This window comes from Acanthaster planci, linkage group LG08 (assembly GCF_054643075.1).
Source record: "Acanthaster planci isolate LZ-2023a linkage group LG08, COTS_SCS, whole genome shotgun sequence".
NCBI classification, from domain to species: domain Eukaryota; kingdom Metazoa; phylum Echinodermata; class Asteroidea; order Valvatida; family Acanthasteridae; genus Acanthaster; species Acanthaster planci.
In genome coordinates this window covers 7,907,319-7,923,703 of record NC_141784.1, presented here as the reverse complement: position 1 = coordinate 7,923,703, position 16,385 = coordinate 7,907,319, and the positions used below count along the sequence as shown (strand labels likewise).

General features: G+C 43.3%; 1 protein-coding gene across 1 annotated transcript in view; it reads right to left on the bottom strand.

Moving 5' to 3' along the window:
• The window catches only part of cubn (cubilin), an 88,194-nt gene that overhangs the window by 25,687 nt on the left and 46,122 nt on the right, over window positions 1–16,385 (bottom strand). Inside the window, exons 21-39 of the mRNA XM_022252206.2 lie at window positions 16,157–16,287; window positions 15,464–15,650; window positions 14,954–15,117; window positions 13,828–14,009; window positions 12,191–12,347; window positions 11,287–11,471; window positions 10,587–10,758; window positions 10,030–10,211; window positions 9,063–9,231; window positions 8,451–8,629; window positions 7,699–7,861; window positions 6,913–7,026; window positions 6,254–6,496; window positions 5,523–5,655; window positions 4,952–5,145; window positions 4,427–4,611; window positions 2,924–3,119; window positions 1,539–1,736; window positions 781–936 (exon numbers count right to left, since the gene is read on the bottom strand). Coding sequence (XP_022107898.2) covers window positions 781–936; window positions 1,539–1,736; window positions 2,924–3,119; window positions 4,427–4,611; window positions 4,952–5,145; window positions 5,523–5,655; window positions 6,254–6,496; window positions 6,913–7,026; window positions 7,699–7,861; window positions 8,451–8,629; window positions 9,063–9,231; window positions 10,030–10,211; window positions 10,587–10,758; window positions 11,287–11,471; window positions 12,191–12,347; window positions 13,828–14,009; window positions 14,954–15,117; window positions 15,464–15,650; window positions 16,157–16,287 — 3,290 coding nt within the window. The remainder of the gene's footprint in view (window positions 1–780; window positions 937–1,538; window positions 1,737–2,923; window positions 3,120–4,426; window positions 4,612–4,951; window positions 5,146–5,522; window positions 5,656–6,253; window positions 6,497–6,912; window positions 7,027–7,698; window positions 7,862–8,450; window positions 8,630–9,062; window positions 9,232–10,029; window positions 10,212–10,586; window positions 10,759–11,286; window positions 11,472–12,190; window positions 12,348–13,827; window positions 14,010–14,953; window positions 15,118–15,463; window positions 15,651–16,156; window positions 16,288–16,385) is intronic.

Sequence of the window (16,385 nt, the reverse complement as noted above, 5' to 3'; positions counted from 1 at the left end):
AAACGTCCATTAAATGAAATTATGAATTTTTGAAAAATTTTGAAAGTGGAAAATCCTCAAAATAGCCAGTATGCAGGCACTGCTTTTTTAAAAGCACCCAGCAGGATATGGTTAAGTTACCCATTTCTTGTGTTCTATATCAACTATAATTACAAAAAACACTACTGGTAAACTGTGACGGTAAGATTTTGAAAGAAACTGTTTGATACTTCCTGAAATCAGGAAAATCCAGATGAAAAAATCCTGAAATCAGGAAAAATCCTGACAAATCTCAGCCCTGGTGTAAGGCACAGTGGCTTTGAAAGCTCCACTGCTCCCACGTCACTTTGTTATGTAATTATTCCTTGGCCAAGTGATTAACTAAGTGATTTGAAGCAGCTTTATATAACAGTCTGGCCTCTGACTACAGGATGCCTAGGTTGAAACCTTGTCTTCACTAATCTGATGGCACACTCCAAGGGCTAGCCAAGGACTTCATTCTGTTCATGATTCTCTACTATTGACGAGAAGCGTCAGTCTTGGTAGAGCTTGACAAATTATCGAAGCAAGTGCATCCCTCGAGCCACTACTGACTCAGGTGCAGAAAGTCAAGTTTAGCCTAATACACAAAGTCACAAATGGAAAAATTGGCCTGAATAACATCACGAGGCACAACTACAATTGCAAGATCAAAACCATCACAGGATAAAACATTGGCTTCTCCCCAAATTTCCAGAGCTTTGGGGAGGGTTTCAAAGGGGCAGCACTATGGGATGGTGGCTGAGCGTTGAGTAAACTTACAGGACTGGTATGAAGCTTGGAAGCCGGTGCCGTTGACGGAATTGTCTGAGTGGAAGACGGCGTACATGGTGTTGGACGTGGAGAAAACAGGATTGGGCAAGGGATCCACTCGGCCACAGTGCGTGACCAGGCTGCTGGAGGGGTCAGCGACAGAGCCTGAGGGTAAGGGGAGACAGCAATTATTCAGTGACAAAGCTGCCTCGGGTGAGGACTATTTTATATCTGTGTCTATAAATAAGTTTAATTTGAGTCTGTTTTGCTTCATTCACTCTTAAAGGATATGATTGAAACGTGCATGAAATGGGCCCCAACTGTGATGTGCGTCATCACAAACAGATGTTTTGTGGTAGCTGGTCAAAACCAGGCTTTAACAGTAGTTACAATTCCGATTTTCCCCTTTACGGTGATGCAGTGATTTTGGAAAACACGGGCTGCCCTGGATGAAGTCATGCCAACTGCACATTTGAGATGCAGCATTTTCAATTTCGAGCATCGGTCATTTTTTTTCCATGTTTATCGTGGTCCAAGATCACTGTGTTTCACACAAAGCATCAACTACACTTGTGCAAATGATAATCATGTCACAAAGACGATGATTATTAATAGTGAATGAAATGTTTACGCTCTTCCTGATCAATGTGAGGTAAATGAGATCTGAAACCGATCTTGCTGACAGTGTGCATAGAAAGCAAGTATTGGCCAGCTACCATACCATACTTGGGCAGATTCAGCATGACTTGGGACCTTGCCAAACTCACCATCGTACAGCTGGATGTAGTCAAAGAAGCAGGAGGGGTGCGGCTCGAGATTGATGTCGGTGAACTCCAGCCGGACGGTCCGGCCTGGGTCAGCCTCAATCAGCCAGTAGCAGTCCAGATTGTGTCCATAGCCGTTGGGGTAATTAGGTGAGGAGAAGGTCTGGGCGGTGTCCACGGCTGCCAGTACGCCGCCGCATTCTGCAGGGCAGGATCACAAGATGACCTCCGTTCAATTTTCGTGTGACGGAAAGAACCTTTGAACTTGCCAGGTGATACGTTTTCTTAGAGACACTCAGTTTATTCTTCTCTAAAGTGCAAAAGCAGTTTGACACTCTTTTTGGGTTAAGTGTATGAACCATTCACATTTTGTCTGTGCTTTTGCAGACTACAGAGGGCTCTGTTACTGTGATGTCATTCAAGAAAGGAATTTCTCGGTGCACAGGTGTTTCAAACTTTGAACCTAAAATTTAGCCCTGGAAAAATTTTCTGAGAATGGGCTGCTAATTAGCTTATAGACATGTACTCAACCAACAATGCATCACCAAAGAAAAGGTAATGAAAACAGAAAACCGTTACAACTTCAAGCAGTTTTTGAGCACAAATCAATACAACACAGAGGTTTCCTCCATGGAACGACATCAAGGGTTGGTCATGAATACGGAAATGCAAACTGGCATCAAAACAAAAAAACACAATTTCTTTTAAAATAGTAAAACAAAATAGAGCATTATATATAACGGTTTGCCCGTACCCAACGTATATTAATAAGCACTGTATGCTCAGTGCTTGTCCGAGAGCTTGCGAAAAAAAACCTCACAAGCTTACTCGGGTGGGACTCGAATAATAATAATATATATACGTTGGGTATGGGCAAACCGTTATATATAATTAACATCTTCCCAACGCAAAAAAAAAAAAAAAAAAAAAAATACATCTTGAAAATAGAGCATGTTAAATGAAACACCCCGGTGCATTTCCAGGACTGTGGTGAGAAGAAAACTGCACTGTATAGACCCTTCCAAGCTCAACTGTGTGACATGGGATATTGTGTCCATGCGGCCCAACAAAACAATATTTTAGTTGAACACTTCAAATGTACTCATTACAAATACCTCAGTCTCAGCGTGAGCCATGGGCTATCCACACATGACCTGTTTGTTAATGTTCACCACTAGTATTTGTAACACTACATGTGACCACCACTGAAAAGTACTTGTCAAGTACTCAACTGCCGCACTGCAAAATAATAGAGATTCTTTAAGATACCTATAAAGAACCCCCCGAGTTCTGCTGCATTTGAATGCACATGGTTTTGGCAAGTGTGCAGAAGACAGTCCGACAGCGAGCATGAACTTTCAAGTGTAAAGATTTTTTTTACCACTTACGGTTAGGTGGTAGAGTAGACGGGATTACTGTCCCGGTCACCTCAATCCAATTCAGCAGCCAGCCGCTGCTGACTACCGAGCCGTCGGTGCGGAATCTCAGGGTAGCCACGCTGCCACTGGACTCCACAGGATTTGGCAGGCTGGTGTCGCAGGCCGACAAGATGAGGGACGCCTGGGTGTCGGGTCCATCGTAGACCTATCAGAAGGTAAGAACAGATGTGTACTTGATACAAGTCAGAATGTGGCTTTAAAAACATAAAAAAATCCTGCCTCATCTAAAGTTGTAATAATAATAATATGAACATTTATAAAGTGCACAAATCCACCTGAGAAATAGGTGCTCATGGCGCTACAAAAGTGAAAGTAAATTAAGAATGCAGTTATGTAGAGGGAAAAAGAAATTAGATTTGCCTACAGCTAGCGCCGTAAGCAAGGTTATAAACGTATCTCTTGAGTGCCGTTTTGAAAGAGCTGAGAAATGTGCTGGACCGGATGTTCAAGGGGAGACTTTTCCATAGACCTGGGGCAGCAATACTGAAAGATCCATCTCCTCAGGATCGGTACGATCTCGGTACTGCCGGAAGATGCTGGTTAGCAGACCGGAGACCTGAACGACTGGAATTGTATGGAGGCAGGAGTGTAGACAGATATGGGGGAGAAGTGTTATGTAGTGAGCAATACGTTCGAAGCATTAGTTTGTATATGTTTCTATGTTTGATACGAAGCCAGTGGAGATGCTGAAAGGTGACAGTTATGCATGAGAAACATTTGGTTTGGTGTAATGAGGTATGCGCACAATTTTGTTTACGCTGTGGTTGAGTCAGCAGTTGTTGGTTGATGAATGCCAAAGAGAAGAGAGTTGCATATGTCCAAGAGCGAGGTAACGAAAGCATGTATCAGTTGTTGTGTTACTTGTTTTGAAAGGTGTTCATGAATTTTACAAAGTTGATAGTATCTGAAGTAGAAACTTACTCATGGAAAGACTTCTACATTTAGGTAGCACAACCAAACTAGCTCCCTGGCTTTAGTGCTGAAGAGTCAGCTCATTCTCGGCCAAGCAGGAGCGTTTACTTCATTGCTTTGAACAATAAGCCTTTGTTCAAACTGACTTGATTGACAGCTCCAGTCAGCTTTGCTCATGCCCGATAGCCACAGACGCACGTGAGGTGGGCGGGGTTTAACTCTGGTCAGATCATATAGAGTCTCATATTTGATTGGTAACGCCTTTATTGTATCCTGGCTTTGCCTGGCTTTTCAGCAGTGCAGCCAAACCACTAGTTCCTGTATCCTCCCCTGACTGAAACTTTGCAGGGTGCATTCCTAATGCATGTCTTTACATGACAGGTTTCAAAAAAACCCTGAGACTTTTGGTGGGCCAGTCACTTTGTTCTTGCAGGTCAAACAGGCAGCAAGCACTCCAGAAGGGAGATGCATAATGGTGATCCACAACAGGCTTGAAAATACAATCCAGAATTAATTCTAACTGAAGGGTGTTACCCATACCTCAAGGGCGTCATAGTTGCACAGATTAAATCCTGGCTCCACGCTGAATTGGGTGAACGTAATGCGGACACGTGCACTGCCAGACACATAGATGCTCCAGACAACATCCAGGTTGTTGAGGTAGTTATTGGGGTACAGTGGAGAAGCAATCTGCCCAGTAGGTGCTATGAGTGTGCCGCCAAAAACTGAACAAAAGACAAAATGAAACAATCACCTATGGACCAATTCGCTGACGCCATTACTGAGGTGTTCCCGTCACTCAGGCGCAAACTTCCTGAGCTTGACGAGCCTGTGATGTTGGTTAGCAGTTAGCTGATGAGGAAGCATTCAATGTGCATCTCTTTTGTTCATGCATGTGGGGACAACGCAGTAATGGCTCCTGATTCTTGTCACCGGATTGTTCTATAGCAAATTCAGAGAGCAAAACCACACTTATCACAAGTATGGTTAATTTTTGAAAAAACTGTGCTGTTGGAATGTGTCAACCTCCAACTTGAAACAGTAGCAGCATAAAAAACATCTCACCTTGAGCAAAATTAGCCAGGAACCCAACTCCGGTTCCGCTGGCGTCGGAGCGGAACTTCAGCCACATGGAGCCTGACGCAGTCAGGTTGCTGGGCCTGCGGGGGCCACAGAAGCGACCGATCAAGGTGCCGTTCTCATTCCCGACCCTGGCCTCTAGGTAGTCATGAATGCAGATGCTCTCCAGGTTGAAAACACTGCAGATGGGAAATCCAGATGGACGACACATGGAAAGAGAAATGGATGGCAGTACAGAAGCATGCAAAGAAGTCATGAATGATTTCTTAGGACTGGCATTTTACTTTCTTCAATAAATCTTCCTTCATTAGCCCCCAAAAGGATAGGACCAAAACAACCAGAAAAACTGAAGTTATTACGGCAGAATGGAATTGTACTGGGAAATGAACAAGAGAAAATTTGGTCATATCAAAAGGCAAACCCCTCAAAAATAATCTAATTCTTGTCAGACAAACTCTTTGCTCAAATCTGTCCAATGATCAAACCCTGGGGTTGATTGGATGTGATAATTAGTGTTTCATTTGTTTTGACATCATTTTGGCTTCTTGCACTTCACCTGAAGGACACCTGGACCTGGTTACCAGGCGATGACTGGATGGTCCAGACGCACTCAGTGTCCACCGGGTAGTTGGCCGGATAGCCGGGACTTGAGAAGGCACCATCGGTGGCTGTAATATCACCACCACAAACTGGGGGGGGGGAGGTGGGCAAAAGGAAGCCAGACCAAATTACAGATCAACAGGAAGAATAGAGAAAATCAATGATGTGGCTTTGTGTCGGGGAAGTAAACTTCACACTAGGTTTTGCCCTTACATTGACATATGTACTCACACTGTATTCTGAAGGTGGTCACAGCATTGCGTAAAAAACCCACAAACTTGCTTGGGTTGGATTCCAACCTATGACTTCCTGCTTACTAGTACAGATGTCTTAACCATTGAACCATTGATTTTTACTGGGATCGGTTGGTTGGCTAAAGTCCAGTGCAGCAGCAGCATTCCTAACGCAGAGTAAAATCACTGAATTTCAATTTTGGCTCAAATTGGGGAGGTTAATTTTATACTAGGTTCTGCTCAGGAAGTTGTGGGTTCCAATCCCACCCAAGCAAGTTCAGGATTTGTTCACAACTCTCAGGCCAAATTGAGAATACAGTCCAAGTGTACAATTTAATGCAAGGACAGAACCTAGCACAATAATACAATGTAGAGTACAGGTTTCTTAAAATGCGACCCAATCAACTATTGATAAAAACGTAGGAGGAAAAACTCAAACTCCAAAGAATCTTACCCGAGAGCGATGTGGAATATGTAAATCTGAAACCGGTCTGCTCGACGGAGCTGTCTGATGTGAAGGTTACGGTCAGCGCAGCACCAAAGGAGGTGATAGGCGCAGGCAAAGTTGTCCCACAAATCTCACTGATCACAGGCCCGTTCTCGTCGTTCCCCTCACGTATGGTGAGCACATCATGCTCACAGCCATTGGGCGACGCTTCAATGTCCACGTGGCTGAAGGTTAGAGTGACGCGGTCACCTACGAAATGGAAGGTGCCATTTTGACTGGTCTGTCCATTTTTCTTGCAAACCCTTTTGCGCGTGTTGCAGTCGAGATCATCACCAGACCATTCACAAGACCAGTCGGAAGTGACACGGTGCATAATTACAAAGGAATGTTTGTTGTCGCAAGTCAAATTCAAATAGGTTTTAACATTAATTCAGACTGAAGGTCTTGTATTGGACTTGTGATGGTGCTGTGGGTCTGGTTATGGTCTTGAGATGGTTTCTGGAGGTCAGGACAACACCACCGCCCATTTGGCACCACATACGTTGCACACAGTGAGGCAGCGTTGTTAGTTGACCACTTCAATTGTCACTAGTCATGACAATTGCTGCCTCAATTCCTCTTCTTGCTTTGCTAGAGTATTTTGTCTTTGACTATAGTACACTTACCAGGATTGGCCGATTCGATGATCCAAGTGCAATTCTGATAAGCCGGGTAGGTACTGGGATAATTGGTTGACTTGACGACGCCCGTCTGTGTGGCATCCAGACGACCGCCGCATGCTGTCGGACAAGGGAATCCAAGACATTCCTAAACTTATACCAACTGCCCTGAGCATTCGCCCTGTCATATTCAACTATCAAAGATCAGCAGCTTTGATAAAGGCAATATGGGAAAGCTTGTCCTTGCGCAGTAATACTGTGTCAATTCAAATAATTCACATATGCTAATTTCCAAACAACTGAATATTCACTTGTACCAAATTCCCCAAAAGTAGAAACAAAATTTACACTTTTGCTTGGTGGTCAACCTTGCTGAGTTTCAAGATGGGGTCTGTCTCCTTGTTGACATGGAAGGCTGGTAGACTAAATGATGTTCAGTCCTAACTGATAATTCTTTTCCTTTTACTAGTCCTCAGTGCAATCACATATCCAAGCATTCCAATATGCAACACAGCCCTATTTCAGCACTTGTTAAGAAGTTGAGGCAGAACTTATCCAATTTGGGGTAGGCACTGTCAACAAACTGCAGTGAAATGCTAGGGGTAATTGTAATAAACAAGCCCAGACCTGTGGAGCGGTTTTCGCAGAGTTAAGCACAGGAAACTTGCTAACCAGGTTACCAGCCAAAATGTTGTGATTTGCATACTACTTGTGACTTGCTCCCCACTGATTTCTGCTCTTGGTTGTACTAAGGGACAACTGTCCAGCTTGGTCTCCCTTGGTCCTTCTCACCTGTCTCATAGGTGGCGTGGAAGCCGCGCCGTGAGACGCTTCCGTCGGCCAGCATGCGGATGAACATCTGCCTGTCTGAGGAGTAAATGGTAGGTGGGTCAGGTAGGCCGTCCCCGCACTGGGTCAGAAGGACAGGGTAGTTTAAGGATGGACCATCATAGACCTGGAAGGTTGGTAAGGAAAGGACCAAGACAGAAAATGCTTTGAATAGTTACGAATTCTTTACATACAAGTGTTTAACATTCATTGGGGCCTGTGAAGATACCCAAATTAACGTTCTTCAAGAACTGAAGTCTGAGTGCCCTTACAGAAGGTAATACCTGGATTGACAAACTTTATGGAATACAAGAAATTATATCAAAGGTTACAACAAATTCCGTGAATATCAATCAGACTTAAATTGATGAATATCGCAGGATAAATACTATGAGAAACATCGTGGGATATAAAAATCTATGATATAGACACCATGTGGTATGTAAAATCCCAAGGGATATCACATACTTTGGTCTGAAAAAAGAAATTCTACTTGGCTTTCCTTATGGAATCCCAAAACTAGACAATAGCTAGAAGCCCAGGCCCTATACACCATAAGATTCAGTATTTACATATCATGGGATGATGCACACCAAAAGCTACCATACCATCACTGGAGACCCAGGCTTCATGTCCCATGGCATTCATTCTTTACACCCATGGGATATAAAAATCTGCAGGTTATCGTACCACGGCTGGAAACCTGAACCCCATACCCTGACATAGTCGTATTGACATGATGCTCCCTCCAGCTGGAAGTCAAGGAAGGTCAGCTTGACCCGGTGATCCTCAGCAACCGTAATCAGCCAGGTACAGTCGGTGTTGTGGTCGTAGTTGTTGGGATAGTTGTGAGAGTGGAAGTCTCCAGTCGGAGTGGAGAAGTTGCCACCGCATCCTGGAAGAATAACCAAACACAGCAGGTTAGACTCAGGCAGGACGCGAGCAACTTTGCCGAGACTCCAAATAGGATTTGGCTACAGTTAATCATTATGTATTTCAACCACACTTTTATCACATCTCTTTTCAGCTATGCAGTGTTTAGACAACTCTGCCGCTTAGTCGCTTACAATCGCCTAAAAATATTTTTAGTCTCTTTTTCTTTTTTTTTTTTACTTGCCAGATTTATCCAGACCATACTTCAGACTAGTAGCAATATCAGTCACAAGTAGCACGGCGAAACGCTGACTAAAGGATACTTTTGTGGCAGATCATTTGAATAGATTGTGACTTGAATTAATTCAGAATGGAGGTCATGTGTTGGTTTTATGACAATTGGTGGGACCCTGAGAGGGTCTTGAGAGGTCTAGACTGCAACTCTAATCTCTTACCTCCATCGATGGATTGGTAGTTGGCAGTGAATCCACGCCCGTTGATGCTGGAGTCGGTCCTGAAGTAAACAAACATATTCCTGCCTGTCGTGGAAATTTGTTGTGGGGATGTCTGCGTATGGCAGATCTGGGCCAGCAATTGACCATTGGCATCAGTTCCTGAATAAACCTATCAACAAGTTCCAAGACCCCAACAAAGAAACAGTTGTGTGAATGGAGCTTCTTCATTGTAATAGGTATACTGTTCAATACTATCCTCAACAATCAAAGGTATCTTGGCACTGAGAACATTCATTTTATTTAATATCAATAAAAATGACAAAAAATGCCACTCCTTTTCCATATTAGGTTATTAGGTGAGTAGCCAGTTACAAGACTCACGACACTTTAAAATGATTAAAATGTGCACTTTTCAATACTCTTTCCCATCAAGGCTAAAACCCACTTCAAGATTATAACCCATTTCAAGGTTAAAACCCAATTCAAACTTACACCCACTTCACGATTAAACCCACTTCAAGGTTAAAACCCACGTCAAGGTTAAAACCCACTTCAGGGTTAAAACCCACTTCAAGGTTGAAACCCACTTCAAGGTTAAAACCCACTTCAGGGTTAAACCCCACTTCAAGGTTGAAACCCACTTCAAGTTTAAAACCCACTTCAAGATTATTAATCCACTTCTTCAAGAAATGTTATGTTATTTCTTGTTAACTGTACTTGATTTTAATCCATGCCATGAGCATCAGTTTAGATGGATACCCGCATGTTATAATTTTTCTGTATTATAAATATTATTTAAGTCAAGCAGTTTTCATACAATGAAGACGAGAATAACGATGCACACTGAGTGTGTCCGATGAATATTAATATCAGGGATCTTTAGTGGGAGCACAGGTATTTCTACTTTTAAAAATTTGCAGGAGATTGACAAATTCCATTCCCTTCCCCTTTCGGTTGCTGTGCTCACCTTCAGGGCGTCAAAGTTGCAGTTGTTGCTGGCCTCCACATCAAAGTCAGTGATGGTCAGGGTGATGGCATGGCCAAAGTCCACGGTGATGGTCCAGGTGCAGACGCGGTTGTGGTCATAGTGGTTGGGGTAGTTGGGACTGCTCAAAGTTCCTGTGTTCTCCGTCAGCACACCACCGCAGCCTGCCAACAGGAGGGACAATCTGAGCTTTTAAAAGCAAGATTTCTACATATCACCATATTCTTGCTGTGATATTTTCTGAGGCAGAAGACAAAAATGTATCTTGATGGAAATGGGCATAGAGCCACTGTACGAAACACAGCAGTGTGTATACGTACATACAGAGAGGTCAGGGAACCATTCTTTGCACAGTGCACTTTTGGATAAATCGAGAGCCCCATTTAGATACTGTAGCTTCAAAAGAAATTCTAGCGATCCCAAGTGTGATGTAGAACAAAACCTTTAATGTGCTGTGAGTTCCGATTTGGGCTTCCTCTTGCCATAGCAATTGTACAAAAAAGGTAATGGTAGCGCGGCTTTAGCTGCTGTTTACTGACCGTTGATAACGTAACTGGCCTGGAATCCAGCATCGGCCACCGAGGAATCCGAGTGGAATTTGATCAGCAGGTACTGGCTGGTGCTAGTAAAGAACATATCTTCAGGCTGGAGGTTCTGACCACACAGCTGGCTACCGATCAGTGGGGAATCGTCGTCTTGACCATCACGAACCTACAGATGATGAGATAATGAACCAGTGTCAAGGTACTATCCCACATAAAGGAGTCAATCACAAATTCAATTTACTAAAGCAGCTTGGCATTTCTGGTCTGAACAAAGTCATCAATTTCTTCCCTGATGAAAGGCGTTTCCATTCAGTCCAAGAGGCTCAATCTTTATGTGAGAAAGTGGGAAGTCAGGTATAACTTCTGCTTCTTGAAAACTTTTTGATTTTAGGACTGAATAAAAGGTTCTCTGAGACAGATTTCCACATTTGTTAAATCCTAGGAATTCTGCACCCCCGTCTAGTTTGACACAGATACAATGCCTTTTGACCTAGCTTTAAATCGTCCCCAGTTACGCCCAGGGTCAAGCGAATTCATCTGGTGAAAAAAAATACAACTTCAAGAGAACTTTGAGAGAACACTGAACTTTTGGGTTGGTTTACGGTGGGCCTGTTGAGGCCACCTGCTATCAAGACTTAAAGACTGCTTAACACAAGAATCAATCAAAGCAGAGCACAAGGATTTTGTTAAATACTTCGATGTAGTCGTAGGAACAGGTAGAGTGAAACTCCAGCTCCAAGGTAGTGAAGGTCAGATTGACAGTGTTTCCTTCTGTGGTCACAATGATCCAGGTACAGTCCCGGTTGTGAGGGTAGGGGTCCGGGAAGTTGGGGCTCTCGATGACCCCATTGTAGTCGGTCAGCCGGACGTGGTCACAGTCTATGGAGGCGGGAGGGGGTAACAAAGAATAAGGTTCATTAATTTGTTTCCCGATGCACAATGCTTCTGAAAGGAAAATGTGAAAAAAATCTCATGGGTACTTTTACATAACAGCGATTCTGAAATCTGAAGAAAGCAATATGAAAAAAAACCTTTTCTGCTCTAATGCAAGTTTTAATGAAATGCTGTGGCAGCTAAAATTACGACAAGGAGGATTTTCGATTAGCGGGAATAAAAAAGGCTATACTTTAAAAACAAGGAGTGCTAGTCTGAGGAAATGTGGGAGTAGAAAAAAAGGAAGAAGTTCAGGAGAGTAAAGTTAAACCATTACAGTTCAAGATCGAGTTAAACCCACGAAAAAAGGAAATGTAAGACAACCACGTATCCAAATATCTGGCATATTTTGAGGTGTAGCTACAACATGAAGGTTTTTCCCCAAGATGACATCAGACTTTTGCCAATAATTACTCAACACCATTTGCATAAATACATACCAAAATGTCCTCAAATACGAAATTTTAAAAAACGCTGTTAATAACACATGAAGGTTCATTCACTTGGTCTGCAGTATAAAAGATATCATGGTCCTTTATCAATGATAACACTCCATCAAATGGCAACCAGGTCTCACTCTCCAGCACAAGCTCTTTTTTTATACAAAACTCCTGCCGGGTTTGTCTAACGTTTGTTTTTTGGAGGTTGACAGGTCCATGACTTACTGGTCTGATAGGCAGCATGGAAGCCAGATCCGCTGACTGAGTAGTCCGTCCTGAACTTGACTCTCAGGCCATTGCTGGTGGATTGGATCGGTGGGGGCAAGTCTGTGCCGCAGTATGTTCCCAGGATGGGGTCGTTCTCGGTCAGGCCATCGAAAACCTTCAGATGTGAGAACAAGTTCTGTTGTTTATAATTTTCCAAGACAAATGTGACCCACCATTCTAAAACCAAGCCAAAATGTTTGGCAATTCCTGCACTGCACCGTTAATTTTCAAAACCTCAAAGTAATCCAAAGCGAGATGTTTGGCTAGACAGAGCTTTGCAAATTACTGGCTCATTTCATACCTTCATGATTCTTCAGCCTGATCTTGGTATGGTGGGTCACAAATTATCCTGAACTGATTTAAAGTCAAAACCGAACAGCCAACCAAGCTGTCTTTAACTCTGTGTTAGCAAGTAAAAATGATTCATTTTTTTGGCACTGCGAGGACACTGCTAATAAATTGCGTATCAGGTATGTGCAGACCCTTCATAAAATAAGATAAATCTTTGTATTTCGCTACCACAGTGGTCATGGGCGTAGGGATGGGGGCATGAGGACACTTTCCCCCTTTGAAAAAAATAAAAACAGGGAAACAAGCTAAGTTTCAAAAGGAGACAAAAAGCATAAACCACATCATGCTGGGGGCATTTATGAACGTTGATGACGCTGGAACGGGAAAATTTTCATTTTTTTCTGTTTTCGAAATTCTTTAAAACTTCATATCTTCATTTACTGGACACTTACACCCACATGAAGGACTGTCTGGTTTCTACTCTTATCTGACAGACAACATCTATTGACGCTGGAGTATTTCAACCAGGCCTGCCGCCTTGTAAAAGAGCCCAGATTGTGCGGTGTTAATGTAATTTTCTTTTGTTCAAGAACTGGCAAAGTGCACTGCTGACCTCTTTTCAATAGGGGCCAGATTAGCGTGCATCGGTGCTGTGTGGCTCATCACTGCAGTGGAGGAGCGCTTTTTGTCCCTGGTGGAAATCCATACGCACTGAATGCCCCAAACTGTGGTATACTATTTCAAAACAAGGCTGGATTATCTCCACTATTGAGAGTGAAAAAATGTTGGTAATTTCCAGCAGCCTAGTCTTTTGTTACGAGTATGGTCTTTTGTTACAAAGCCCAGTTCTCTTTGTCCGATTTCGGAGACCCCGGCTAAATGTATAAAGAATACGAGTCGGAAACCGGACTCCCCAGCAGCAAGTGCTTAATTTGCTTGAAGAAAGCATCTCCAAACTGATCCCCTCCCACAGTCAATGGCTTCTCAGTTCATTGCTGATAAGTGTCTTGCCCCCACCCCCAACTGTTCCCTCCTGGGAAAAAGTGCTTTGCCTCCCCCCACTCTGGAAAAAACATCCCGGTAACTATGATAAATGCAACAGAATGCAACATTCATTAAAAGCTGATGCCAAACTATTCACTGGATCTGCAGAGGTAGCCATCAACACCATTTCTGATCAGACTACGCCACCTACCTTTATCTCTCTCTCTCTCTGGAGCAAGACACTACCACGATTTGGGTGTTGATGCTCGAGTGGTTTCCATAAAAAGAAATGCAGAGACCACTTCTCTCTCTGTACTCACCCTGACGTAGTCGTAGTAACAGGAGCTGTGGGTCTCCACGTCAAAGTCGGCGAAGGTGAGGTAGAGCGTGCTGCCCTGGTTGGCGGTGATCAGCCAGAAGCACTCGGCGTTGTGGCCGTAGGGGAAGGGGTAGTTGGGGGAGACAAAGCTGCCAGTTGGTGTGGTCAGGCTGCCACCACATCCTGGGTAGATGGAGGAAGTGAAATTTGGAAATTATGCAACATGGAAGCCAGTGTGTAAAGATGAAGAAGAATTCTTTGGTCAATCTTAATACACATTGCTGATTAACTTCAGGTCAGCCACTGAAATCTTTGAACTAAAATATCAGAATTCAGGATTTCACAGAAGCCAGCCTTTGCAAACTCATTTGGGTATTCATAAAATCAGTAGTTCCCTTGGCAATTCTGTATTTTTCATGTTGCTGTATTTTTTTTGGTCTCAGATCGTTCTTCTGATCACTGTAATGATAGGAGCATGATTGTAAATCTTTCTGGCTTTTATGTCACTACTCCGAGTACCAGTGCACAAATTGAATAACAAGCAGGCCACACGTAATATAACAGTTGACTTTGCCAGCAACATCACATTTTTGCACCTTGCTGTTGAGTCTTTCCAACTAGCACCTCTTGAACTTAGTTCTCATATCTGTATCAATTGCTTTCTAATCCAAAAGTGATCCAATCATCAGGTCCATAAATAGAAATAAATTTACACTTTATACAATTCCCAAAGCGGAATTCTTGTATAATATGATCTCCAAAATGCTAACAACGGCATGCACATCACAACACATACATGTTGAAGTTCCACCACAAAAGAACTCTTGGGGAAAAAATCATACAATTCAATTCATGACTTTGTACACTGATCACAGGTATATGACACTCCACTTTTTCTAGGTTAGACTGGGATTTGAGGCCAATGACCTTACATCAAATTGTACTCTTTCGTTTCATGTCAACAGGAGACTTTCAGCAAAGCAGAAATATAAAAATGCCATAAAGACTTGGATTTTGAAAGTTGATCGTCTATTACTATGCAGGAAAAATTAAATTCTTCAAATTTGGGGGGGCGTGGAGAACCACTTGCCAGAGGCGACCTTTGAATGAGGTGAAACTGAATATACCTGTAGCAGTTCCATCGTAGGCCAGAGAAAAGCCGCGGGCAGATAGGGAGAAGTCCGACTCAAACTTGATGTACATCTTGTTGCTGTGGGAGGTGTACATGGTCGGGTTGATGCTGCTGCCACAGAATGTGCCAATCAGTGGGGACGTAGCATAGCCTCCATTCCTACAGGTGACAAAACAGATTGTGATTGGTTGGGGAAAAACGAAGATGAAGAAAAACAGAGAATAAGATAAACATGTGAGTTGTTTGTTGGCTTTCAAACAAAAAGTGACTTCCCCAGTCACCTTTATTAGGGTATTAAAAGCCAGTTTATTCTTACACCATCATCCCCTCATTGTTTAAGTGTGCCTACAAAATGACACTTGTTTTGGAAGGGGGGAGGGAAATTATTTTGATTTTCAAAAGCTTGTTGATTCCATCACACGGCGTCACCCTTCCCTTTCTTGTTTTTGTTTCAAGGTAACATCACACCCGGTGATTTCACAAAACTGTTTCCATTGTAACACACCTCAGCTCTACGTAATCGAAGGCACAGTTGAAATGCTGCTCCAAGTCGAAGTCAGTGAAGTTGACACTGATCTGCTGGCCTGTTGGGACCGATATGACCCAGACACACTGGCGGTTGTGTGGATAGTCGTCTGGGTAGTTGGGCGTGGTGATGACGCCGGTGGGCGTGGTGAGGTCACCACCACAAACTGGGCAAATGGAAAAGCAGCTGGACTGTACATCAAAACTTGCAACATAGTGACAACATGAGTTTAAAATGGAAGGGTGGATTGTGAACTTGCAATGAAAGCCAGCTCATTCTGTATTCATTAGAAAGGAAGTAACCAAATGGGGTCGACCAGTGAAAGCGTCAGTGTTCATCACTGAAAAGCCACTCTATGCTCCAGCGAAGCAGGACTCATCCTAACAATTAATTGCAGAGATTTTAAACTGACAAATAGGCTGATTCAATTATATTAAGCAAGAGTCACACATTCTAAGTCCAAGGAAACTGCTTAGCAGGAAAACACTGCTCAACCAATTTATATGCTCAGCAAAAGTGAGAAGGGAACCAACATTGAGAAATGTACTAATTATGGTGGTTTGATTGTTAACCTGTTTCTGTCATTAATTAGGCAAATGTTTCCTATGCGTAATCAAATTTCTGTGTTTGGTAGCTCCATCAAATGATTGGCTGCTACAGGTCGGTACTCACCAGTGGTGGCATCCAGGGCCACGTAGTTTGCAGTGAAGCCCTCGCGGGCCACGCTACTATCGGTGTGGAAGATGACTGTCATGATGTTGCCCGAGGTGGTCAGAACTGGAGGGGAGTCGCTGCCGCAGTACCTGAGAGTGAAAGACAGTACATGCCAAGTCAGTGCGCAACACCAGAGAGAAACGCCCACCAGAGTGTAAAGCAGCCCTGGGGTGCTGAGAGTAAAGAA